Below are 25,926 nucleotides of genomic sequence, written 5' to 3' on the forward strand. Positions count from 1 at the left end.
TTTATTCCCAAATCTATGTTGCATGTAAAATATATATTTTTTAATTATAAGCATATATGTAAAATGACTATTGAGTGTAAACAAACATGTAGGAGTGTAGGACTTATTTAATATTCAACACTCCATATTAATCGGAGATAAAATGAGAGTCTATTTTGAGTATCTCAAGCATCATTCCTGAAAAGCTGGATTAATTGACGACCAAACTAAACCTTATACTCCAAATACTTTGTATTTATTATTTTTTAGTAATTTATTTAAAGCTATTTAAGGCTCAAAGGCTTCCCATTCATTAACATCCATCACAGTCTTGTCTGCTCTAACTCTGTCCTTACTCATATGCCATTGTACTTCTCAAATCACAAAAAAATAAAGGTTTTAGTCTAGACAAGTACAAGAACTAGAAGTGGCTTTTAACCATGATTTGTAAGAGAGCACACTTGGGTGGTCTGGTTCGATGTCTGCGATTTGGTTCTTTTCAATCCAAGGTTGGTTGTCTTGTGAACTCTGCGAAGAGTTGGTACACATCTCAGGCCTCATCATCTTCACAGCAAGAGCCAGAATCACCTGATTATAGGTATAAATAATTTGATCTTATGGTTTATGATTCTTGCTAAATGTTTGGTTAGCTTGTATTAGGGAAATTCATGAATCAAATGTTACTGTTAGAAAATCCTTTAACTGTTCGGATTTGATCAAAGTTGATACCCGTTTCTTTTTGTTTTGCTCAAACTCTCCTAAATTAAAGAATGAAAAAACAAGCGGGACCAGCTGAAAAAAATGTGAAAGAAAAATAAAAGCAAATTAATATAGTTTGTATTTGTCGGAAAAGGAAAATTTTGTTTTTGCTTCTCCTTCTTTATTTCTCTATTTTGTTTCTGCGTATTTTCTACATTTGAGTTTTGTCGTCAAAAGCATAACAAATCCAACCTAAACGCCAAAGGCCCGCATGATTTTTTTTTTTTATTCTTGAGTCCTCGCTATTGGTTTTTAAGCCCTCAAAACGCGTTGATTTTATGAGAGAGATTGACCCTTTGTTTATATAACATTTGGTTGGGTTATGCCAATCCGATATGAGATAAAATCTTAATAATAACTATAGTACAAGTCGTGCATTAGTGGTTCATTTACATGAAACTGACTTTATGGGTTGTGAATCTCACATGTGATCATGTAGTTCTTTATTCTTAGACTTAATTATAGAACTTGAGTGTTTGTAATGGGGCAATGGATTTGTATTATCTTTTGCCCAAATTTTATATTCTATATGCTCTATGCCTTTTGCCTTTTGTTTGGTAATGCTTTTCAGTTTGGATGGATATGCTGATGTGGATTGGGATATTCTTGGTCTCATGCCTATTTCAAAAACCCTACAAATTAATATTATCCATTTTGGACTAAAGGCCCGCATGACTTTGTTTTTCTTGGGTAATCATCATTGGTTCTTAGGCTGAAAATGCATTGGTCATTTGATTGTATGAGAGAGACTCGACCTTTGTCTATTGCCACTCAGTTGGGTTATGCCAACCCGATGTGAGATATGTTAGGAAATGTCTCTTCTTCAAAACCTTTGCTATTCAGTTTAAGTTTAATTTCAGGATAAGGTCTTAATCTATGCTTTTTGCTTATATAATCTATGCCTTTTGACTATTGTTTGGTAATACTTTTTCAGTGAGGATGGGTATGCTGATGTGGATTGGGATAATCTTGGATTTGGTCTCGTGCCTACCGATTACATGTACATGATGAAATGCAGTAAAGATGATGATAAGTTTGAACAAGGACAAGTTTGTCGGTTCAGGAACATTGAGCTTAACCCTGCAGCTGGAGTCCTAAATTATGGACAGGCAAGTTGTGCAATGTTTGATTGTTAAAAAGGGATATATATATATATATATATATACACACACACAAACAGTGTAGAAGAAAGACTTATGTGTTTGATATTCTGCATTAAAGGGATTGTTTGAAGGCACAAAAACATATAGAAAAGAAGATGGGCGGCTTCTCCTATTCCGTCCTGATCGAAATGCGTTACGGATGAAATTAGGTGCTGAAAGAATGTGCATGCCTTGCCCTTCTGTTGATCAATTCGTCGATGCTTTGAAACAAACCGCGCTCGCTAACGAGCGTTGGGTAATGATTCTAATGAACTAATGATACTCTCTCTATATGGCCTTTTGAATCCACATTTTTCTTAAACACAGTATGAACGAATGACAAATTGTAAGCAGGTTCCTCCGCCGGGAAAAGGGTCCCTCTACATGAGGCCTCTTCTGATAGGAACCGGCGCAATTCTGGGTTTAGCACCGGCACCTGAATATACATTCTTTGTATATGGTTCTCCTGTTGGCAATTACTTCAAGGTGCATTTTCTATATAATTTCTAATGAAACTTGGTCCAGCTTGGACTGTCAGTAGGATGATTAAGTAATGCAAATTCTCCTATTTTTCGGATACAGGGAGGCTTGGCACCTTTGAACTTGTATGTGGAAGAAGAGTTTTCTCGTACCTCTAGCGGTGGCACTGGAGGTGTAAAAGCCATCTCGAATTATGCTCCAGTGTGTGATCTCTTCTCAACTGAAAATTTTTTTTCCTATTGCATCATTCCTTAATTTTCTTACATATTACGTGTCCTGAATGCCCGTGTTTGTAGGTTTTGAAAGCGCTTGGCAGAGCGAAAAGCAGAGGATTTTCAGATGTCTTGTATCTTGACTCCGCAAATAAAAAATATTTGGAAGAAGCCTCCGCCTGCAACATTTTCCTTGTAAAGGTGTTATACTGCCATTTAGACCGTCTCTCTCTTATCTTAGCATCTTGCTTTTAGTTCATTCGGCTTATTTTCTAGTTTCTAATGATCGTAGAACTTGTTACTTATAACTTATTAGTATGCATTCTCTATCTGCTCACCCTTGAAGTTAATCTCATAGGGTAATGTTATTTCTACTCCTGCTACAAATGGAACTATTCTAGCCGGAGTCACTCGAAGAAGCATGATCGAAATTGCTCATGATCTTGGCTACCAGGTGAATGTCTTAAGATTCTTTGAATTGTCTGATCCAACGTTGTTAATGAAATAGTACATCAATGTAATCAAACATCTGCACTTCTGGAACACATTCCCTAACCGCGCCAGGTAGAGGAAAGGGACATTGCAATAGATGAATTGATCGATGCTGACGAAGTTTTTTGCACCGGAACTGCTGTCGTTGTGGCTCCTGTAGGCAGCATCACATATCAGGATAGACGGTAAGCAATGCTGATAAACTTTACTCTCCATTACATTGTCCGACCGTATTTACGCATAATTGTTTATCAATGATTAATGTTTTACGTTTGTTTTGTACAGAATTGAGTTCAGAACAGGTGCTGGGTGTGTATGTTGGGGACTGTACTCAAATCTTGTAGGAATTCAAAGGGGTCTGATCGAGGATAAGAGGGGCTGGACCATAGAAATTGATACATCAAAGCTTAACAGTTGTGTTTTGCTTTAATCCTTCACATGTAAATGTGTTGTGTTGCTTGTTTAGTGTTATTGCAAAGTATCAGTTTGGTTGTAAGAATGTTATGTTTTGATTATAACAAACGTTCCTTCATTGGTTCAAAAAAAGGAATAATGTTATGTTACATTAGGCCTTTGTTAATTTGTACTCTATGCCATGTTATGTCGTTGAGTGAAAAATTGACCGGGAAACGATTATGTAACATTAATAACCAAAATGTAGCATTTGAACAATGAGTGGTTGAGCTGTAATAGGGCTATTTCGAAAAGTGACAATTACCGGTTTGTATGCCTCATTACAGTGGCGAAGCCATCTTATAGTGATGGGTCAGCTTCAAAAAAAATTTCATGACCCTAATTATGTAGTAATTTAAATAAGAGACCCTCTTATTGTAAAAAAATCATCTTCATATTGAAATAAAAAGATATGTGACAATTATTACTGATTATATTTTATAATTTTTTGATTTTTAGTGTTTTTTTTTTATACTTTCGAATGCATAATTAATAGATAATCCAAAAAAAAATCGTCCACCTAGCTTTTGCCCATTCTAACATAAAATTCTTTATCCACTACTACGACCTCCCTCATACTAAGTCCTTGCTTCACCCCTGTCCCATTGCAGAGGATAGCGTAGGTTTTGCAGTGGGAGAGAGGAAAGAGTATTGGTCACTTTTTGTGCTTGGGCTATCTTAATGGGCTCGAGTTTTCAATGTTTGAATCACATTATTATACTATTTTTGTAACATCATTGATTTTCTTGGTCATATTTGGTTAGAATAAAAATTACAATTATTTCACATAGCATGACAAATTTAAATTAAAAAATAACACTTAAAAAATGACATATTTAAAATATACAATTATGGGATATTTTTGAAATTATATGTTTTTCAAAATAATATTATAGATATTTAATTAAAAAAAGTGAAGATTCCAAGGATTTTTTTTTGGGGAGGAAAGAAGAATTCCTCCTTTGGAGGAAGCCAACTTTCATTGGAATATAATATTCCAAGGATTTCACTAATCAAATATAGAAATCATTACTAACGGAAAACTCTTATTTTTTAAAAACTGGATTCCACGAACCGAAAAAAAGGAAAGGAGAATTCTTTTTTTAAGAGGAATCCAACTTTCCTTGTAATTCTATATTCAAAAAATTCCACCCACCAAACATAAGAATCATTGACAGAGAGAAATTTTTTATTCCTAATAAACTGGATTCTACGAACCAAACCACACCTTATACTCCAAATACTTTGCATTTATTATTTTTGGTAATTTTTTTAAAGTTATTAAAGGCTCAAATTGAAAATGCATGTCTATTGCAAGGCCCCCGAACCCACTGAACTATTGTTTTCGTCCAAGGTTGGTTGTTGTCTTGTGAAATATTCTTTACAATATTGTTGCATAGAAACCTTGTTAAATCCAATACCGATTTGCAAATCGATTTGGCATTTATAATTAGTGTAGAAGTTCTCAATTTTAGTACTTAAATTTGAATGTTTGCAGAGTTGGTTCACATCTATGGCTTCATCATCTTCACAGCAAGTGCCAGAATCACCTGTTTATAGGTATCGATAATTTGATCTCATGGTTTATGATTCTTGCTAAATGTTTGGTTAGCTTGTGTTATGGAAATTCATGACTCAGAAGTTACTGGAGTACAATTCTTGCATTTTTGGTTCATGAAACTTCTTATAAAATCTAGCCCAAACACTACAAATCGTTCGCTTTTGATCAAAGGACCGCACGACTTTATTCTTCTTAGACTGTTGTCATTGGTTCTTAGGCCCAGTAAACGCGTTGGTCGTGTGAAAGGGACTAGACATTTTCTTATATGTCAATCCAATGTGGGATAAAGTCTTAAGACTCTCACGCACTTGGTAAAGGTCATGTCCAAATAGATTGATTCTTGCTCCGATACCATGTTAGAAATCTAGCCCTAACACTATAAACCAATATTGTTCATTTTGGGTCAAAGACATGCATGACTTTGTGTTTTTTTTGACCCGTCGCCACATGTGACCCATGTAGTTTTTGAGTGTTTGTAATTGTGCACGAATTTGTATTTTCTTTTACCCCAAATGTTATATGCTTTTTGCCTATTGTTTGGTAATGCTTTTCAGTGAGGAAGGGTATGCTGATGTGGATTGGGATGATCTTGGATTTGGTCTCGTCCCTACCGGTTACATGTACATGATGAAATGCAGTAAAGATGATGAGAAGTTTGAACAAGGACAAGTTATTCCGTACGGGAACATTGAGCTTAGCCCTGCAGCTGGAGTCCTAAACTATGGACAGGCAAGTTTGTGCAATGTTTGATTGTTAAAAGGAGATTATATACACACAAACAATGTAGAAAGACTTATGTGTTTTATATTCTGCATTAAAGGGATTGTTTGAAGGCACAAAAGCATATAGAAAAGAAGATGGGCGGCTTCTCCTATTCCGTCCTGATCAAAATGCGTTGCGAATGAAACTTGGTGCTGAAAGAATGTGCATGCCTTGCCCTTCTGTTGATCAATTCGTCGAAGCTTTGAAACAAACAGCGCTCGCTAACAAGCGTTGGGTAATGAACTAATGATCCTCTCTTTATACAGCCTTTTGAATCCACATTTTTATTGAACACAGTATGAACTAATGATAAATTGTAAGCAGATTCCTCCGCCGGGAAAAGGGTCCCTCTACATGAGGCCTCTTCTGCTAGGAACAGGCGCAGTACTGGGTATAGCACCGGCACCTGAATATACATTCTTGGTATATGGTTCTCCTGTTGGCAATTACTTCAAGGTGCGTTTTCTATGTAATCTCTAATGAAACGAAACTTGGTCCAGCTTGAACTGTCAGTAGGATGATTAAAAGTAATATAATTTATCCTATTTCGGATGCAGGGATGTTCGGCACCTTTGAACTTGTATGTGGAGGAAGAGTTTTCTCGTTCCTCTCGCGGTGGAACTGGAGGTGTAAAAGCCATCTCGAATTATGGTCAAGTAAGTGATCCGATCTCTTCTCAACAGAAGTTTTCGCTATTGCTTCATTCCTTAATTTTCTTACATATTACGAGGCCTGCATGCCCGTGTTTGTAGGTTTTGAATGCGCTAGGCAGAGCGAGAAGCAGAGGATTTTCAGATGTCTTGTACCTTGACTCCGCAAATAAAAAATATTTGGAAGAAGCCTCCGGTTGCAACATTTTCCTTGTAAAGGTGTTATACTTATACTGCCATTTATACCGTCTGTCTATCGCTTATATATCTTAGTACCTTGCTTTTAGCTTATTCGACTTATTAACTCAATGTGGTTTGTTGATTACATTGCATTCCTTGTAAAGGTGTTATGCATTCTCAGTTGGCTCACCATTGAAGTGTATGTCACAGGGTAATGTTATTTCAACTCCTGCTACAAATGGAACTATTCTAGCTGGAGTCACTCGAAGAAGCATCATCGAAATTGCCCGTGATCTTGGCTACCAGGTGACTTTCTTTCGATTCTTTGTATTTACTAATTCATGACTTGTATGAAATCCTGTCCGAGTAGTGTCTGATCCAACGTTGTTAATGCACTTGTGCATCAATTTAATCAAACATCTGCGCCAGGTGGAGGAAAGGGACATTGCAGTAGATGAATTGATCGAAGCTGACGAAGCTTTTTGCACCGGAACTGCTGTCGTTGTGTCCCCTGTAGGCAGCATCACATATCAGGATAAACGGTAAGCAATGCTGATAAACTTTACTTTCCATTACAGTGTCCGACCGTATTTACGCCTAATTGTTTATCATTGATTAGTGTTTTACGTTTGTTTTGTACAGAATTGAGTTCAGAACAGGTGATGGGTGTGTGTGTAGGGGACTATGCTCAAATCTTGTAGGAATTCAAAGGGGTCTGATTGAGGATAAGAAGGGTTGGACCATTGAAATAGATAGTTAAAAGCTTAAACAGTTGTTTTTATATGTAATCCTTCACATGTAAATGTGTTACATGTGTTGTGTTACTTGTTTAGTGTCATTGCAAAGTATCAGTTTGGTTATTTTGATAAGAACGAATAATGGTATGTTACTTCTCTGTATGGATGAGAGTTTAGTTGGTGAGTCTCTTGGGTCAAATTGTACGGACTCGGGAGATCCTGAATTCGATTTTCATAACGTATTAATTACCTTGTTGTGAGGTGAAAAACTATTGTCGTTCTCAGTTATCAATATAAATGAGAGCGGTTAATTAGACCTCCGTCTTCGATGGTTTGTAATTTGACTAGGAACATGTCATTTGTTTTGGTTGGTTCACGCTTGATTTACAACTTAGAATGTATTATTTATTTATAGAGAAATATAAAACAAATTTAATATTATCTCACATAACCAACTAATAAGATAACAAACCAACAAGCGGTGACTCGGTTGGCAATCGACTGAGTTAAGCATATGTGTGCTCAATGTTCGATTCCAATGAGAAGTTCTCAATGGTATTTTTACTGAAAAGATAACAAATCAAACATAATTTAAGTTTGGGTTATCTTATCTCTAACAAGAAGTAGCATAGGCTAGTGTAAGATTTTGCAGTGTGAGAGAGAACAGAGCATTGTGACCATTGCTAAACCATTTGTGCTTGTACCTCTGCCCAAATTTCAACTGATTCACGGAGGTTGTGGGGTCTTTCATGTGACCCGAGATTTACCAATTAGTTGTTCGATGGTTCCATGTTACAAAAAAAAAGGTAAGATATGCTAAATCATTTGTGCTTGGGCTATTATGGGCTTGCGCTTTACCATTGCTGGTCCAACTTGGATACTGGATTCGGCTACTCTAATGTTTTCCGGTTTGGGCTGTTTAATTGGGCCGAAGCAAAAGCCCAGAAATTAGCATGCAATCGGGGTATGCATTATTGCATATTTGCATATTTGCATTGAATCTTGTAGTAAAATGGTTTAACTTTGGACATAGGATTCTGATATGGTCCTTGTCAATTTGGTCATGGAAGCTTAATTGTCACCCGTTCTCTATCGAACAACCACACACCAACCATTAATAAGGTTAAAATAACTCGGTATATAATATAATTGTATATGTAAAGATCATATATATATATTGCAGACTACATAAAGGAAAATTGTAAACAATTCTATTTTTTTTATAACCGAGAATGATATTATACTAGTTTGTTCTTTAGACATTTGATATGAGTCTAAACTCGGATAGACAGTCTAGCGTTCACAAAAAATTTTCACCTGACGACATGATGAATTGACTCAAAACTATTGCGCGTGACTACAAATATATTAAAATTTAAATTCTACGTACGCGCATAACATAAAGAGATTTTTCATCAACTCATACGTGGTTTGAAACTATAATTTGTGATTAATTCAATAAATACATGCAAAATCAGCTATTACAGCTTGTAATGTGTTGATCAGCATGAGTGTCATTCTGACAACTAAAAGCTGGAAACTTCTGCTCAATGCACATGCATGCACTCATAAGTAACTTTACATGTAGGTCTCTTTCGATATATCTCATCTATATACATATATACACATATATCTATATATCTATTGAAAGGACGAGGAAATGTAAAATTTGTCTTACTTTCATGGATTGTAAGTCTCAAATTAGCTAGTGTTTTGAGTCTTTTACCGTCCTTGTCACCTTAATTTCCTTGGTTTTCATTACAATCCAAAAAAGAAGACGCAATAGTCCCCCCTGCAGCTGTAATCACATAACCCAATTACTTTATGTTGACCTTTGTGGAATTGTTTTGTCTTCACAATTCCTTGATATATTATCGTTGTTTGAATGGTCAACGTGCATTAATTACCTCGGTAGTGATTAGACTAATACAGTAATTAATGGATCGTGTTTGAAAAGGTAATTAACTGGTTTCTCTAGGTAGCTTTATGGTTCAGATCCTTAACTTTTCGTGTCCTACAAAGAGGAGAAAAGAAATAGTTCTTGAGCTGTCTTGAAGTTGAAGATATAGGGATTGTCAAAAAGAAAATTGACTTTTCAAACATTTAGCTCCATTAAAAATCACACACACACACATATATGTATTGTTGGAAATTTGAATTTGAATTGGAAATTGATTTTGGTTTTAATGTTACAAAGGTTGTAACATTTTTTTTGTAGTTAATGGGATGTTACAAATTAAATACGAAAACTCTATATATCCCTAACAATTCTTCCATAACCGGTCATAATAATATTACGTTATCTAATTACATTGAATTTCGTTATTACATTGTCAACTAATTACATTGATTTTCGTTGGTACGTCGTCTAATTACATTGACTTTCGTTATTACGCTGTCTAATTGCATGTTATGGTTTATTTTGACTGAATTTGTTAGGGATATGTAACTGACCTAATAATTCCTATTTAATTTTGGTATTATTATTATGATTTTTCAATTTTATGTTAGTGCTATATAAGGCAATATCTAGAGGAGAGAAATAAAACTTTGAGAATATTCCAAAATAGCTTCTCTCCTTTGTTCTAGTCTGAGTCTATTCATCTTGAGAGAGAGACACTAAGAATCTTGGTTCGCTGTTACACCATTGTTTTATGTTATCATTGGTGTGTGATCAAATAGACCTAGGAGGCAATATTGCATAACAACTACAAACACCCGTGGTAGGCAATAAATCACTTTATGTGTGAACGTTGCTAACAGTTTGATTGTTTTAAGTCTCAGAAATACCAAGTTGCAAGCAAGTTCTTGATGAGATCGTTTCCTGATTGATATCAAAGTACACGTAGATACAACTTTATTTTGAGCTGAATATGAGTTGGGATCGTGTGAGAAGCTTTAATTAGTTGGAATGGTGAAGTTAAATGTGTTCAATTATTACAAATACAGGAGGTCATAACTCACAAGTTTGAATTCTACGTCTAACAATTTCGACATTATTTATGTGAATGGGCCAAAGGTTCATGGGATGCTTTGTTAAGTTAACTTTGTTTCGTGGGTTTTGGCCTCATTCTCTCCATTTGGGCATGATCTTACATGTCGGCAGTGTAAAGCGAGTCAGATTGGTGGCGCAAATTTCGAAAACTGCAATGATACCTGGAATGAAATTCCACTGCATTAGACCTTCAATGCAAGTTATCACGTGTAATGATAACTCCGTTTTTTGTCTTATGCTATCTAGGTATGCAAAAAGGGGTACGTGTTGTGGGCTTGTTGGGCCTTTTCACCTAGTGTGTGTGTATATATATATATTGGCATGGCGCAAATCTCACGTAGAAGGTTAAATAGTTCCTCCATGAATCTCTTTTGTTGGTTATTTGGTGACCTACCAAAGAATGAAACTTTCATCTCCTCCTGATTCTACATCTACTAATAGTAATACTCTAATGCCCTTTTTGGCTTCTAGAAAGAGTTACTCACATTATAAGAATGGATTTTTACCTTTGTAATTAATATCATGTGAAAAAAAATAAATCAATTTTCGATGTGTAAACTCGAGTTGGGTCATTTCATGGCTTTCCATTCAATCAAAAAACACTCTGATGCAGAGCGTGGTTAAACAAAAGGGAAATTCACGAGAACGAAATAGTTCTTACTGGTTCAATCCATCAAGGATTGAACGAAAGTAAGAAACGAGAAAATTCTGTGATTTTATTAAATTATTCAAAAGCTATCTCTCATAAGAATTTATAATTGTTAAATAGAGAAACCCAAGATAAACCTTAAACCACTCCTAACACTAAACAAATATTTTAAAAGAAATAAATAAAATTACTTCTAATAAAAAGTACTGGCTCCTGAAAGATACTATTTCTTTAACAAATAATAAACTGCTTAAAATACCATAATAAAATAATAATAAAAAACTAATTTCCATTCACATCATTCTCTCCCTCCTACTTTTTTTTTTTACAAATACATACCATGAATGCATGATAAAAATTAAATGTTATATATGTATATATACATGACATAATTTACTAGCCAAATGCCCCTAAACACTAGTTTAATTGTAAGCTAACAAAATAATTAGATGGTCTCAAGAATTTATTATATCTGGTATCTCAGTTATCCCAATTGTTAAATTGTACGCACAAGATTTCATGTGTATCATGTGGAGTCCACAAATTCACTTGGATCTTGTGCTTCCACCTCAGCAGCTAGAATAACTAGGATACCAACTATCAAAATATTTATCATTTTCATATAATGACATTAGTGATGGCTATATTAATTTTAGTCAAATTTAAGTTTCTAAGTTATTTCTATCCAAAAAAAAGAAAAAAAAAATCAGTCCCATTGAATGTTGGATAAAGAAAAGTGGGCCGTTCCCTGAAATCTAAATATCATTTATCCAATACTTCTAATCTAATAACTAACGGCTAATTACATATCTTTTACTGTAGTAACACATGGGACACACTTTTTCGGTAATTGAGAAACGACACCATACAAGCGGGTCTAACTCTGGAAATCAGGCTTGCATGTACAGACGTTTCACACTTGACGATATGATATATTGAGTCAAAGGTCAGCGCGTGGCCACAATATTATTATTCCAAGTGAGAATCAAACTTAGGACAAGACTTGTATCATTTGATGATGCCATGTGAATTGTTAGAAATATTTGAAATATTTAGCTAACCCAGTAACGAAAGTTTCATAAGGGGACTAGAGCATGTTACCATGAGGCAAAAGATCTTCTTTCTAAAGAGATTATATTGATCTATCGAAGTTTTTCACTTGACGACATGGTAAATCGGGTCAAAACCCAGATCAGGTATTCCTCTAAGTGTGAATTTAACCAATTACGCTATCACCCAAGTAGTTCACATGAAATACATAGATATGGCATATCTCTATATATATATTATCTTATGCGTACACTCACTAATTATATGTTAATTATTTAATCTACCTCAACATGTCCCACACTGGAAATTATTAGCTACCCTAGATAAATAGATTGATTCTGGATCGGACAAAGAAAGTATAAGAAAATATAGTCTTCTGCCATTTCCAATTCCACCATTTTTCTATGCACAAATCTCTCTCCCCCTCTCTCTCTCCTCATGCCATACCCCTTTAAAACTCATATGCCCCTCTGCAGACAAATCATGTTGTTACCATCCCAGCTTTTGTAATCTCTCTCTTGTCTCTCTATTATTCACCCACATACATAGAAGAATCAAAGATCAAGCTCCAAAATCCAAGCAAGAAAGTATGGGGAGAGCTCCTTGCTGCGATAAATCGAATGTGAAGAGAGGACCATGGTCTCCTGAAGAAGATGCCAAGCTTAAATCATATATTGAAGAACATGGCACTGGTGGCAACTGGATCGCTCTGCCACAAAAAATTGGCCTCAAGAGGTGTGGGAAGAGCTGCCGCCTTAGATGGTTAAACTATCTTCGCCCCAACATCAAGCACGGCGGATTCTCTGAAGAAGAAGATAACATCATTTGCAGCCTCTATATTAGTATTGGGAGCAGGTATATTTATCCCGTGTGTGTAATTCAGCAGTTGTGATAACTGAGGGATACCAATTGTTGAGATCTCTATCAATATTACTGATTTATCAGTTTAGTTTCCTCAAACACATGCCATCAGTTTAACTTCATAATTGTTTGTGTGAATTATACAGGTGGTCTATTATTGCAGCGCAGTTGCCAGGAAGAACAGATAATGACATCAAGAACTACTGGAACACAAGGCTGAAGAAGAAGCTTCTTGGAAAGCAGCGCAAAGAACAGCACGCAGCGCGTAGTAGAGGGGAAGCTGGCCTAAAGCAGCAGCAGCAGCAAGACATGATCAAGAGATCAAATAATATTGGATCTAATGGGAGTATAGATACCAATAATCCCCCTTATTGGCCAGAAGTGCCAGTCATGGCTCCGATTCTACCATATGAACAACAACAATTCGATGACAAAGACCACGCGTCGATAAGGAAACTGCTTATCAAGCTGGGAGGAAGATTTTCTGATGATCATGATGATGATCAAGTATTAATCCATGAGGGAAAAAATTTTCCATTCCCAAGTTTTGATCATCAACAATTCTTGGAGCAGCAGTCCATAGTACTGAATGCCATGCCTTCTACTGCTTCCATGGAGGTCATGAATGGCAATCAATTTGTGCAAAATCATCAATACAGGGCTTTTCCAGTGGGAATTGAGGAGGAGGATATGGTGTTCAGTAATAATAATCAGCAACAAAACCTGGAGGGTCTGGAGTTTCTGTACAGTGAGAATAATAATAGGATTGAGAGTAGTGCTGGTTGGGGTGAGATGATGATGATGAGTTCGTTGGTTTTTCCTCCTGCAATGGCTTCAAATGGTGTGGAATTACCTCCACAGATGCTGGAAGAAGGTGGTTCTAGTGATCAGTTAAGGTACTCCAGCGACCTATAGATATAGTTTGTGTGTTTTCATATATGTCAGTGAGATATATGTGGATTTGTGGCTATAGAGAAGGCATTTGTTGTGTGTGTGTGAATCTCAGAGAAAAACCCTAATAAACTCATTCTATTACATGTATTAATGCCTTTTGCTGTGTTAATTTTGCTTAATTTATGCTGGACTCTAATTAATAAAGAGGCCTTCTCTTTGCTGTGATTATGTATCTTAATTAAGTGTGTCAACCATGGAGTGATAGCTCACTTGGTTATATCTCTGAGCTTAGGGGGAATGGTTGATTTGGAATGTCGCTAAGATCGTGAGTTCGAACCAGCTAAGACTCTAAGAGTATTTCCCTGGGGTTTTCCTGGTCTCGTAGGTTTTAGAGTCCACTTTCAAGGAAGGGTTGGAGCCTCATTTCGCTCTCATGGGCTTCAGCATGGTGTGGAATGTTCTGACGACCCGAGATTTACGATCACTCAACTATCTGAAGAACATGCTAAGTGATTCCTCCGTTATTAAAAAAATATTAATTAATTAAGCTTGTCTATCAGTGAAATCCCAAGTAGAAGATACCTAGTCATAAACATGCATGATTAACTGAGTATTTGTCTGGGGTAAGAGTGCACAAGTAGGGTTCCTCGATCCTCTTGCCAGTCTGTCTATCTAAACAATGATTTTGGGATGTTTTAATTTATAGCTTATAATTCATGCATTTAGGTCCTTGATATTGATACCACTTTATATCATCATCGTTTGCCGTGACTGCAGAAGAACACAAACCATGCATGCATATATTCCTCAAGTCTTGGAGTTTGGACTAGCTAGTTCTCATAGGCTTTTGATTATTGCTAGTAATATATATATATATATATGGCCTAATCAGACTTCATTTAGAATAATTATGCGCGGGATGTATTCCTAAGGCTATAGCCAAGACAAGCTATATATATATATATATATATATATATATATATATATGGCCTAATCAGACTTCATTTAGAATAATTATGCGCGGGATGTATTCCTAAGGCTATAGCCAAGACAAGCTATATAGTAAGTAATCAAAATCTAATAGATCAATTTCCTGTATTTTGGGGTGAAATAAAGCAATCTTCATCTACATATCTAATTATCACCCCCTCATTTTTCTTCTCATGCGTACGTTGACTTGTAACGAGATTAAATATATACATACATATATATATATATATATATATATATAGATTTTGTAGACTTACATAGAGTTTGTGATGATGATGATGATATTTCAAAGTTATTTTGGAGTAGTCGATATATATATATGATGATTTTGTTGACGGAATATTCAATGACTTTCATCTAGACCAAAAAAAAATGCAATCATTGTGCAAGAAATATGAGAATAACAAAACTGTTCATTGAGGAGTTTTGTGCGCAAATATATATATATATATATATATATATATAAGACTACACCCGAAAAGAGTTGCGACCATGTTGAAGAGACAATTATTCCACTTACAAACATATTTGGGCTGAATCAAATACATGTCGGAGTTACCGGATATTATAATAATCGTTGATCAGCAAAAAATAAAATAAAATATATATAAATTTTCATTTCAGTGAATTTCCATTTACTGATGGATGTGATCCACTTGTTTTGTTATGGAACAACTATAATCCCATTTGTAGAATGTAAATTAAACACAAATTTAAAGTTTCAGGGCTCATTTGATTGAGGATAATTCCAATACTTGCATTTCCTTAACTTTATCATATTTGCGATCCGAGACTCGGATCATGGTGTATCCCAACATCTTTATACTATGATGATTAATGCTACAGACCCCCAATATATGATCCTCATTTTATCTCCATGCAATCATATGTGGCGTCTATGATAATCATTATTGATTATAAATACGTACACATATAAGACTCATTTAACATGCAACACTCTACATGAATTGAGAGTAAACTTAATGTGGGTCATAAATGGGACGTCTCAAACATTTTTCATACCACGTCAATATATTTTTCAAGAAAATAGTGGGATTAAGAACCCATAAAATTATACATTTCAATGGCAATAACAAAGTATTGTGCATAAAAAAGAATGAGATCCATTTGGGAAAAAAAAAAGAAAAAAAAAGGATAAACTGTTAGGTCAAACAAGTTATAGAGTAATTTTCTACTAGGCCATTTGTTGCCTCGATATAGATTTTCAACTAACAATTTTTTATAATGTAAATTAACTATATAGTATATATAATATAGTTCTCACATGTGAACAAAAAAATGTGAACACGGAATATAATAATTATAATAAATAACAACAAAAATGAGGGGTCACATATTTGTTGTGAGACCAACCGTAGCTATGGTTGGAAAACAATTTCAGCAGAGTTGCCCTTCTCTTAAGTGCATTAACTAATAGTTGGTGCCAGTTGTTAAATTTGTAGATGATAACATAATGTCTTGGTGTTGACAATATATATGTGTATGTGTATATATATATATATATATATATAATTTCATTTGTTTGGTAAGCCATGGTCGTGATTTGTTGGAATTAGTTGACATATTTTGAAAATTGATGGTTGTTTTTGTCAAGTTATGATAAATTTGTGGACCCATTAATTTAGTTAATGTCCAAATACAGTATACTCTCAAAGTCAAATTGTTTTAATTCAAGACTAGTCGAGTAATATCATGTAGACACAAGGAGAATCTTAACAATGAGAGGTTCAAATTGCTTTAGGTTGACAATTATTTATTTCAAGGGAAATAATGCATTTTATTTATATAGATAATTTAAACCACTCAATATGTGGGGAAAATGCCTATTATATATGTTAACCATTTGGATCACAAAAATTAGTGGTGAATCTCGCTGGAATCAAACTATACGGAATAAGACAATCCTAGAAAAGAACTATCTCATAATGTCAAAAACAATTTTCATAAGAGAAATTCACCAATCTTCTTGATTTCAAAGTCCTAGAACAAATATTTGGAACCCTAAATGGCGAAGACGATATCGCATGCTTCCGTTGACGAATTCCAATGAGGAATCAAAGGTAGCTAGCACACGGCAGCAATGGATGAGCACGCACTAGTTTTTGGTTTGTTCGAGAAGGAGGCGATGAAGTATTTTGTGATTGTGGGTTTGTATAAAGTTTTAAAATCTCAGTCGTTGGATGGATCCAACGTATGAGAAACAAACCCGCATTATATGATCGCATAAGAGAAATTCCCTGTGCATGTTTATATATATATATATACACAGAAATTCTCTTATGTGGACCAAAAGTGTGGACTAAGTTTGTGGACTTGTTTTTCAACCATAGATGTGGTGGGTCCCATAATAAATGTGTGACACCCACTTATATTGTGCTTTATTATAACCATTGGATTTTGGTCCACAAAATTGATCCACATAGGAGAATTCTTGTATATATATACTCTCATGTAACTTTATTTCCAATATTACAAGTTGTGTAAATCTCAACATACCTGGATGTACGTCTTGGTAATACTGCTAAATATTTAATAATCACAAGCAAAGACACAACCCATAACCTCTGGCAGAGAAAATGGCAGGGCTACCAATAATCCCGAGACATTCATGTATGTATAGATATATAAAATTATGCTTTCATATGGAATTTCTACTCTGTAAAGTGACAAGGAATATCCCTTTTGAAGAAGAAGCAAATCACAAAAGGACTTAAACAAAAAACCAAGATTTCAAATTTGACTTACTGAGGCATGCAGCTAGCTAGCTTAACATTTTCTGTCAATTCCATGACGATAACAAGCACCAAAGAAATCTATATATGTATAAAGTAACCGTGATTAGGGTCTGCGTCTCCAAGAAACCCTAGCCAAGACAACGGCCACACGACGACTTCTGTCCCTGCTTTTTAATTTTATATTAATTCAGGCACTAAATAAAGTATCCATATCAAGAATAAAATTTTTTTTACCGAGAATGATACCATCCAAATTGTCCTTTAGACGTTTAATATGGATCTAAACTTAAGTCATAAGGCTCGCGCGCACAAAAGTTTCTCATCTAACGACAATATTGCTCCCAGTGAGAATCGAGCGTAGAACCTTCCGAGTCCATACAGTTTGACGTCCATATCCATAGGCTATTACGGAATTAGTTCCATATCAACAAGTAGTATACATTATAATCTAATTTGAATACATTTATTTGTTTCTTTATCTAATGACAATGACACTCACTAGCATGAGAAATTCTTTCAAGTTTTGTCCTACCTTTAGACCTTATCAACTTGTTCTTATTATATAATCAAATGCATTCAATTAATAAACAATTTAGTGCAAAAAAGAAGAATGAATTTAATAATTACCAATGGTGGTGCAGTTTTTGTTATTCTATCTCCAAGGAGAAGAAGCCGTCGGTAGCATATGATTCAGTAGTCAAAAAGTGGGATGACGATATTAAATTAATAAATTCTTTTAATTCTAATTTTAAGACATTTTTCGAATAAATAAATACAGTTGTTTTGAAATACCGTAGAGAAATATGTTTATGGTTGGAATCAAATTTTGGACACACATATGTCTAACCCAACCGATTGTCAACCGAGCTATCTCTCGTTTCTAAATAAATACAATTAGTAGAAGCTAGCTTATCATTTTCTATGTCTATTGTCCAGTGGAGTTTAATAGTAAAGCCCAATGGATCTTATGGGCTTCGTTACCCGAGTGGGCTAGTAATGGGTAAATTCTTTTGGGTTAGAAAACGTTAGGCCCATTAATCTTGTTCACTTCCGCTACCCGAGTTGGGCTTTTCGTGGGTTAATACTTAATAACTTCTTGTTCGGGCCAAATTTATTTTGGGCTACAGGACGGCCCAGAAGCCTTCTCAGCGGGCTCAAAGCATCCATGTCCAATATCCATTTTGTAAGGAAATGACAAACAAGCCCATGTGTTTCAGGATGACACAAATTATTTGTGCATAAGCCGTCCAATGGCTCACAATGATTTCTGATTGAAGCTTTGAATGTTTGTGATTCATTCTTATCCTTGATAGTTGACATGCATAATATTTAACTTTTATTAAGTTTAAATCCATCATCATAAAAGTCTTTATCCATACTTTCTTTTTATATACAAACGAGGCACTAGGGAAGAGATACACAACGCTTCAAAGTGATATGAGAGAGGCTCACGACAAGACATTCCCTTAATTTCAAATTCGATAGTTTGAAGAAACATAGAGTCCCATATAAATCACACATTCACTACATTACCAAACAAGGTGGGATTATGGCAGGTAATGTCCGACTAATCCCACACTGAGCACGTCTTTATTTCTTCTAGCAAAAATCCCAAGCTCTCTCCAGTGCTATCCTCACTAATAAACAAAATCTGATCGACCCTATCCTCATCGGACGCTCGATCCTCAAATATTGTTCTAGCTGAGCCTTCAACCACAGTTAGACCTTCTCACGTGCATTCTCATGCACATCTTTTGATCTTCAAGCTTACTGATTAGACCATTGGAGCCTCCTTGATCAGCACCCTCCTAGTTTTGAGAGATTTTCGGTTACCTACTTACCTTTGTTTACTTTTGTCCTAATTAATTTCTACTCGGGGTACTTGGAAAAAGATGTTTTTGGGGTAATTTGGTATATCATGAGTGTAAATGGACTCCTTCCTGCCAAACAAACATTTTCTAGCGTGCAATGTCCTTCCTAAATTTGACAAACAATGAGACCATAACACAAAACACTCCCATTGACTTTCCATTGCCATTGTTTTTATCAGTAATGACCAGACATCGTCTCGTTCCAACAAACAAGAAGCTAATCTGAGTTCAAAAAGAAGGGGAAAAAAAAACACTGATAGAATGTGACATGCCTAAACACTAATGTGAGTTGTGATTTGTTAACTGGTCATGTACTTGGTCAACATTCACCGGCCACCAAATTGAGGAAAGAGATGCTGTGTGGCTGTCTCAACTCTTAAGAGGGAAAAAGTTATGTATAGTTGATCTTATAATGAAAGAACATGGACATCTTAGTCTCCTAAAAACATTAAATGTGATGAGGCACACCCTTTTTGATGAACCATTGAGCCTTATCCTTTACTTTTTAAGGAAGGGAATGTAGATAATAAGTACAGGGTGACTTGGATTAACAGTTGCCTTTGATTCTTTTCTTCTTATTCTTCTTGTTTTTGTCATGGATCTCACTTGGTGGGAGGAGCTCTGTAGTATGCTGGAACCGTTGCTGGAAAGAACATTTGCCGTACTCCTTCAGCCTTAATAATGGGGAAGATGATTCCTGATGCACTCTGCAATTGAATACCTCAATTTAGCTCAAGTCTTGGCAAAATTAGAAACCAAACTCAGAAATTAGAGGGAAGTGGATACACACCGAGATCACTCTAGCTCCAATCCAGATTCGGTTAGGTGAAGGGAATGGCAATAGTAAACGACCAACACCGAAAACTGCAACAGCAAAGAAGTGGCAAACTAAACTTAAGGGGCGTGGGTTTAAACCCGACAGCAAAGAGACAGGTCCTGCTGAGAAAACCCCTCCAAGACTCAGATAATCAAAGCAAGCCTCGCGCATTTCTTTTCTTGCTTCATCAGGCGAGGCACAAAACACCTTGTACAAAGCACCTGCCAGTGTGTTGATTGTGGATGCCACGGGCTGTAGATTACAACAGTAAGTGATATTAAATAGACTGCAAATTTTGGAGTATGCCTTAGTCGAAAAAAAAGGTGCTTTTGTGAAAGCCAGCGCCGCTATGGCTGCAGTAGAACCAAACACAAACACAGAACTAGAACTTACCTTACGCAATGTGTAGAAGGATTCAAGATATTTGCAAAGGGTAGGTGCATCATTCAAATCATGCAAAGGTCTCAGAAGATTCCGCAGCACGACAATATCAGAGAGTGCCACGGTCATTCCTCCCCCCGTTAGAGGATGGCGCATGTTGAATGCGTCCCCCATCAACAAAGCTCCAGGAGTAGGATAGGGAGAAGCTGGCATGCTTCTGTTTGGCATTGTTCTAAGGTTTCCCTTATCAACAGCAGCCACAAAGGAATCATGAATTTCTGGAGGAAGCTGCAAAATATTCATCCACAAGGTTAGTAAAACAGATGCATACATATGCATTTTCTACATAAATTGATAAAGTCCAAGAAAACCTTAAAAGGCCAAACTATAAATTCTCTGTGTAAGTGTCCAGACTATATACCTGTGGAGCCACCACAGTCTTCAAATACTTTGCCATATCGCCGTTCGAGATAGAGGGAACCTTCTGACCAGGTACATCAACAAGACAGCGAACCTCAGTACTACTGATAGGATAACACAAAATAGGGGAAGGATCTCCAAGGATAACATGTCCATGATTTGCATATGGAAGGTTGCAATTCTCTAGAACCAAACCAACAAAACAAGAAGGTACATCAACCTGTGGAAGATGAAGGGTGGGAAAAGTTAGTTTGTACATATAAATGGCCCGCCCTGCTGACATTTGTCAATGATTTTATGATGATGAGAATGGAACTGTTATCGCCTAACAAGATGAACAGCAGTGTCACCTTTGGTTTGCAGAGGGAGCGACGCAGGTTTGAGAAACAGCCATCACAAACAATGGTCAGAGGAGCATAGGCTTTAAGTTCCTCGCCGCTTTTAGTTTTGTACTGCACACCCCTAATTATCCCGTTTGCTTCTAGTAGAGAAGTAACAGTTCCTTGCTCCAATCGTACACTATCAATATCATAAATAAACACATAAGTCACAAAGAACAAAAATACAGAAAGCAGAATGCAAACAAGATATACCAGCAACAAAAATTGAATGAAACTCGAGAAGGAAGAAAAGATACTTGGGAAGCAATGCAGCCTTCTGTCGCATCCTCTGTATGAAACGTCCATTGTGAAAACTCCTCCCTGAGACATCTGAGTGAAACTTTTCCAAGGGATAGGAAAGTCGAGTATTTTTCCCATCCTTAAACAAGGCATAGCCAAACACTCGCTGAGAATCAATTTCTTCAACACAATCTGCAGTAAACAATGACACTTAGTTCATTGGCAACATAGTCATACTACATTTCGAAAGAATGAATGAAATCATTAAATTATTGTCAACAATTCATCGTCATTCGTCAAACATAACCTTGAAGCAGTGCACATTATCAAAAGAATCTTGAAGCAGTGGAAATTTAACATAGTTGTGAAATTCAATTATCACCAACCTTCAAGTCCCAACTCAATCAATTTGAGGTAGCCCCCAGGTTGTAGCAATTCACCAACTATGCGGTCAGGCTCTGTCAAATCTCTTTCAATTACACGTACTCTACGTCCATCCTGCACTTCTAAGTACTTAATAAGTAATCAAGAAAATTTGTACTAAGAAGGTTCAAGTGTTGTCATACCGCAAAGTGATAGGGAAAAAAAATACTTGAACCAAACACTACTGTCTGATGCTGATGCTAGAAAGGCTTTTAAAAAAAAAAAACAGACTCGTGCACAAGGACAGGCAGGATGTATGTAGAGAGGGTGTTTCCATAAATTTTCCTTTGCAGACACAAAGGACAATTTAATTTATATATCTTTATGATTAATCATGGCACAAACTAATAGACAAGGTTAGCATGAATAGAAAGGCACAAGAATAACTCAAAAACTATTATAACAAAGAAAAACTTGCTCTAGATACCTGAGAACATTATCTGTGGTCCATCTGAAAATTGGAATCCTTAACCAGGAACACTGGATATAGTTTTATTATAAAACCAGATTTGTGACTCTAGCCCCACATTTCAGAGTGCATAAATTCCATTCAATGATAGATAATTACAGGATTGAGACAAGAACAGTATAATACTCAGAAATCTGATTTAATATTTGAAATTATATTTAGCCATGGCCAAATTCCGGGTGTGATAACCATAACAAGGTTCATTTTTATATCTTGGTCCCCGCTAACACTATCAATCAGTTAGATATTCAATAAACATTTAAATATGCAAAATAAAAATTCTATCTATTAGAAAAATTAAACGTCTCTTTGTCAGTTGATCATACAGAAATCTACACATCTTTGTATAACCAGTTGCCCACACTCAAACCACTTAAAAAAATAACCGAAGTTAGACGTGACCACGGAAAAAGAAGTTCCTAAAGATGTCACATTGACGAGTGTAAATATTTAAAAAAATTACAATCACTAGAAAATACTTAAAATATTATAATCATCAGACAGAGACGCCTGAAGCCCCACAAATAAAAAAGGGCATCAATGGAATCGCAGAGTTTAATGACCTCATGAACAAGTTCATTATGATCTCCATTGTTGACAATATCAACAAGTCAAGTATGTTACACATCTCAGTTGCACACAAAGTCGGCATCCTCGCCATCATATAATTCCATAAATTCGAAATGAATTCCAGCAAATATCCAGAAAATTCATACGCGGTAGATTTATAAGCCAAAAAATATATTATACGCACATATATAAAGAAAACAAAATACATAATACTTGCAGTGCTGGCAACCAGAAATATATACTTCGAATTCCTAGATATTACCGGATTTTAAAAAATTCAATGAATTGGAGATGACATTTTTTACTCATTTAAGGCGTGTGTTCCTTATAATTTGGCAGAATGAAATTGTTTTTTATATTTTAGAGAAACTAACAATAACAACAAACAGGCAAAAGATACTCCGTTTGGTAACCGACAAAAAAGAATGGAAAGAGGAAGAATAAAATTACCTTGCCGAGAGTGTGAGCAAGAGCGGCGCCGGCGACGCCGGCTCCTACAATGATGACGTCGACGTCGTCGCCATCGCCTTGACTAGATCTGCATTCTCCGTTTGTCGTGTTGAGGCTCTTCATGCCCTCTCTTCTCGCCTCCAAGATCGCTCTCTTCTCGTCATTCTTTCGCTTCAACACCACAAGGTACCAAGTGAAGAGGCCGAACACAGAGGCCAGGATCCAGCCGAGGACGTACTGATCCACCATTTTGCAATGCAAATCGAGAGAGAAGGACGAACACAAGAACAGTCTCTCTCGCTCTGTCCCGAAAGCAGAGTCTCGCTCTTTGGCTCTGGCAGAATTTGTTTGGTTGTGATTTGGTGGTTGTGTCTTCGCTGGCTATTCCTTCTCTTTTCTTTTTTTTGAAATCGCCAGTCACGAAACAGAGCAGAGCACACGAGGACTTAAACGGAAGGCACGTATTCTTTTATAGGCCCCGCGATGTCACGCAGGCTTTACAAGATACGCTGAAAATGCTATCGTACACCGTATGTTATGTTTCCTTGTCAATTTGGCTTACCTTTTTTGTTTTTTTTTTAAAGAATCAACTTGCCTTACTTTGAAGTGTCATTTTCCTTTTTATTTTTTATAAATAAATCCAAAAGGACAAATGTAGTCACCCGGCTCGAATTGACGGGTCACAAACCACTGCAGTGCGAAAAAAGTTGGTGAGAGACTATGGATCACACATGACATATCTTTAACCAAGCCGTTATCAATACCCATTGCTTATAGGCTTTACAAAGGAGTTATTATTGACAATTATTCTCAATTTGATTTTAGACACCCGTTCAAATTTGATTGCTGTGTGCGATACAACGTGGCTTTGTGGATCAATGACTCAATGTACATGTCATCTGGCTGACCAAAAACATTTGAATTGACAAGAATTTTTTCAAACTTATTTAGTTACAATACATATTGGAAAATAAGTATTTGTGTGTGTGTGTATATATATAGATATATTTATTTATTTATCTATCTATATATGCACTATATTCAGTATTCACTGTGAGTCTGTGAAGACCGAACCTTGGCACTGTGCTCGTGTCATATTGGTTAAATATGATATCAATTGAATTACTATTTTGATAAAGTGAAATCTATCCAGCTACCCATTGGAAAATTGGTTGGTAAATCTTGGGTCAAGGCTCAGCGCGGGAGATGACGTAGGGTGACATTCGTGCACACTAAGCTAAGCAATGATCCATCTCCTAAATTGTGATAATGAAAACACTTATGAGACTTGAATTCATGATTTCCTGTTTGTACTAAGAGTTACCATGATCAATTTCATCATTTCAGTCGATAATCTGTTGTTATTAATTAAATAACTAATTATATTATTCTTAAACCGTTACAAGGGGGGGGGGGGAATTTTGTAGTGAGTATGTGACATATATATACCAGTATCCGTAGCCACCACCCTTATGGTACAGTTAATAGTGACTGTGATAAATATAGTCGCTTGGTATTTATACGGTTATCAATTTTGTATTAATTTCGTCTAAGATTGGCAATTGATATTTTCCCAAAATAAAGCCAACTATGTTTTCTACTCTCTCTTTTTTCTTTAGACTTCGTATAACCATCCTTGGGGTATGTGCACAGAGTAAATTCATTGGGCATAAAGTGTTGTACTTGATTTGTAAGCATTCCCGTAAAAATACCACATCCTTTGATAAATCCAAACCATGTGATATATATAGATGTCCATGTCTCTATCAAGCTAAGAAGTATTTTCCTAAGCCTAATAATCTAGGAATAAAAAAAATTTGCGCATGTATGATGTATCAATAGAAATTGGATAACTCAAAACAGATAACATATTTAATATGAGTATGACTGAAATTTTTAACATGGTATCGAGACCTATACTTGTCCATTTAAATCAAAACGGACAATATCATCGAATCCTATAACTGTCCAATTGTTAAGAAGCAAGGGTATCTATTCTTGTAAGACGTGCATAAATTATCAAAGACAACCATTTTTTTTTATGGTTTTCAACGATTTTGGATGTGCTTGATGTGTAAGCATTAATTTCAACTTTTCGTGAGTAGTATAACCAAAAAAAATTCCACAAATTTGTATTCGGTCAAATTTCACTTGCAAAGAAAATGCGTATTCAATGTCATATTGGCTTTCATTCATGGTTTTTTCTCTATAAAACAAAATAAAATTAGTTCTAAGTTAGACTTTCAAAACACCACCTTCGTAATCAGACGATGATAATTTTGGTATTGGTTTGATTTCACGCC

The 25,926-nt window shown here is 35.8% G+C and overlaps 4 protein-coding genes across 4 annotated transcripts; 3 read left to right on the forward strand and 1 right to left on the reverse strand.

The window, feature by feature from the left end:
• The first annotated feature begins 290 nt into the window (after nt 1–290).
• Nucleotides 291–3,627, forward strand: LOC120011535 (branched-chain-amino-acid aminotransferase 2, chloroplastic-like). The gene is made up of 9 exons (XM_038862667.1): nt 291–577; nt 1,673–1,847; nt 1,960–2,136; nt 2,235–2,366; nt 2,463–2,561; nt 2,657–2,773; nt 2,931–3,026; nt 3,137–3,249; nt 3,350–3,627. The coding sequence occupies exons 1-9, from the start codon at nt 420–422 to the stop codon at nt 3,492–3,494; spliced, it is 1,212 nt and encodes a 403-aa protein (XP_038718595.1). The 5' UTR covers nt 291–419; the 3' UTR covers nt 3,495–3,627.
• A 2,043-nt stretch (nt 3,628–5,670) lies between these two features.
• On the forward strand, nt 5,671–7,430 carry LOC120011537 (branched-chain-amino-acid aminotransferase 2, chloroplastic-like). Its single transcript, XM_038862672.1, has 8 exons — nt 5,671–5,807; nt 5,899–6,075; nt 6,165–6,296; nt 6,398–6,496; nt 6,593–6,709; nt 6,881–6,976; nt 7,100–7,212; nt 7,313–7,430. The coding sequence occupies exons 1-8, from the start codon at nt 5,697–5,699 to the stop codon at nt 7,428–7,430; spliced, it is 963 nt and encodes a 320-aa protein (XP_038718600.1). The 5' UTR covers nt 5,671–5,696.
• Nucleotides 7,431–12,473: 5,043 nt separating this feature from the next.
• Nucleotides 12,474–14,081, forward strand: LOC120011353 (transcription factor RAX3-like). The gene is made up of 2 exons (XM_038862450.1): nt 12,474–12,956; nt 13,109–14,081. Exons 1-2 carry the CDS (start codon nt 12,691–12,693, stop codon nt 13,875–13,877), a joined length of 1,035 nt encoding a protein of 344 aa, XP_038718378.1. The 5' UTR covers nt 12,474–12,690; the 3' UTR covers nt 13,878–14,081.
• Nucleotides 14,082–19,712: 5,631 nt separating this feature from the next.
• LOC120011244 (squalene monooxygenase SE1-like) lies at nt 19,713–24,059 on the reverse strand. The gene is made up of 8 exons (XM_038862312.1): nt 23,624–24,059; nt 22,098–22,209; nt 21,729–21,903; nt 21,442–21,610; nt 21,093–21,311; nt 20,684–20,959; nt 20,264–20,542; nt 19,713–20,180 (listed from the first exon to the last, which is right to left on the reverse strand). Exons 1-8 carry the CDS (start codon nt 23,870–23,872, stop codon nt 20,076–20,078), a joined length of 1,584 nt encoding a protein of 527 aa, XP_038718240.1. The 5' UTR covers nt 23,873–24,059; the 3' UTR covers nt 19,713–20,075.
• Nucleotides 24,060–25,926: the final 1,867 nt, after the last annotated feature.

The sequence above is a fragment of the Tripterygium wilfordii genome, chromosome 12 (assembly GCF_013401445.1).
Source record: "Tripterygium wilfordii isolate XIE 37 chromosome 12, ASM1340144v1, whole genome shotgun sequence".
Classification (NCBI taxonomy): domain Eukaryota; kingdom Viridiplantae; phylum Streptophyta; class Magnoliopsida; order Celastrales; family Celastraceae; genus Tripterygium; species Tripterygium wilfordii.

Coding starts and splice junctions, on each gene's coding strand:
- LOC120011535 (XM_038862667.1), top strand. CDS start 420: ATGATTTGTAAGAGAGCACACTTGGGTGGTCTGGTTCGATGTCTGCGA. Junction 2,367..2,462: donor CTGTTGGCAATTACTTCAAG/GTGCATTTTCTA, acceptor TTTCGGATACAG/GGAGGCTTGGCACCTTTGAA. Junction 2,562..2,656: donor CCATCTCGAATTATGCTCCA/GTGTGTGATCTC, acceptor CCGTGTTTGTAG/GTTTTGAAAGCGCTTGGCAG.
- LOC120011537 (XM_038862672.1), top strand. CDS start 5,697: ATGTACATGATGAAATGCAGTAAAGATGATGAGAAGTTTGAACAAGGA. Junction 6,297..6,397: donor CTGTTGGCAATTACTTCAAG/GTGCGTTTTCTA, acceptor TTTCGGATGCAG/GGATGTTCGGCACCTTTGAA. Junction 6,497..6,592: donor CCATCTCGAATTATGGTCAA/GTAAGTGATCCG, acceptor CCGTGTTTGTAG/GTTTTGAATGCGCTAGGCAG.
- LOC120011244 (XM_038862312.1), bottom strand. CDS start 23,872: ATGGTGGATCAGTACGTCCTCGGCTGGATCCTGGCCTCTGTGTTCGGC. Junction 20,543..20,683: donor CCTTCTACACATTGCGTAAG/GTAAGTTCTAGT, acceptor TGTAATCTACAG/CCCGTGGCATCCACAATCAA. Junction 20,181..20,263: donor TTGGAGCTAGAGTGATCTCG/GTGTGTATCCAC, acceptor ATTCAATTGCAG/AGTGCATCAGGAATCATCTT.
- LOC120011353 (XM_038862450.1), top strand. CDS start 12,691: ATGGGGAGAGCTCCTTGCTGCGATAAATCGAATGTGAAGAGAGGACCA. Junction 12,957..13,108: donor TATATTAGTATTGGGAGCAG/GTATATTTATCC, acceptor TGAATTATACAG/GTGGTCTATTATTGCAGCGC.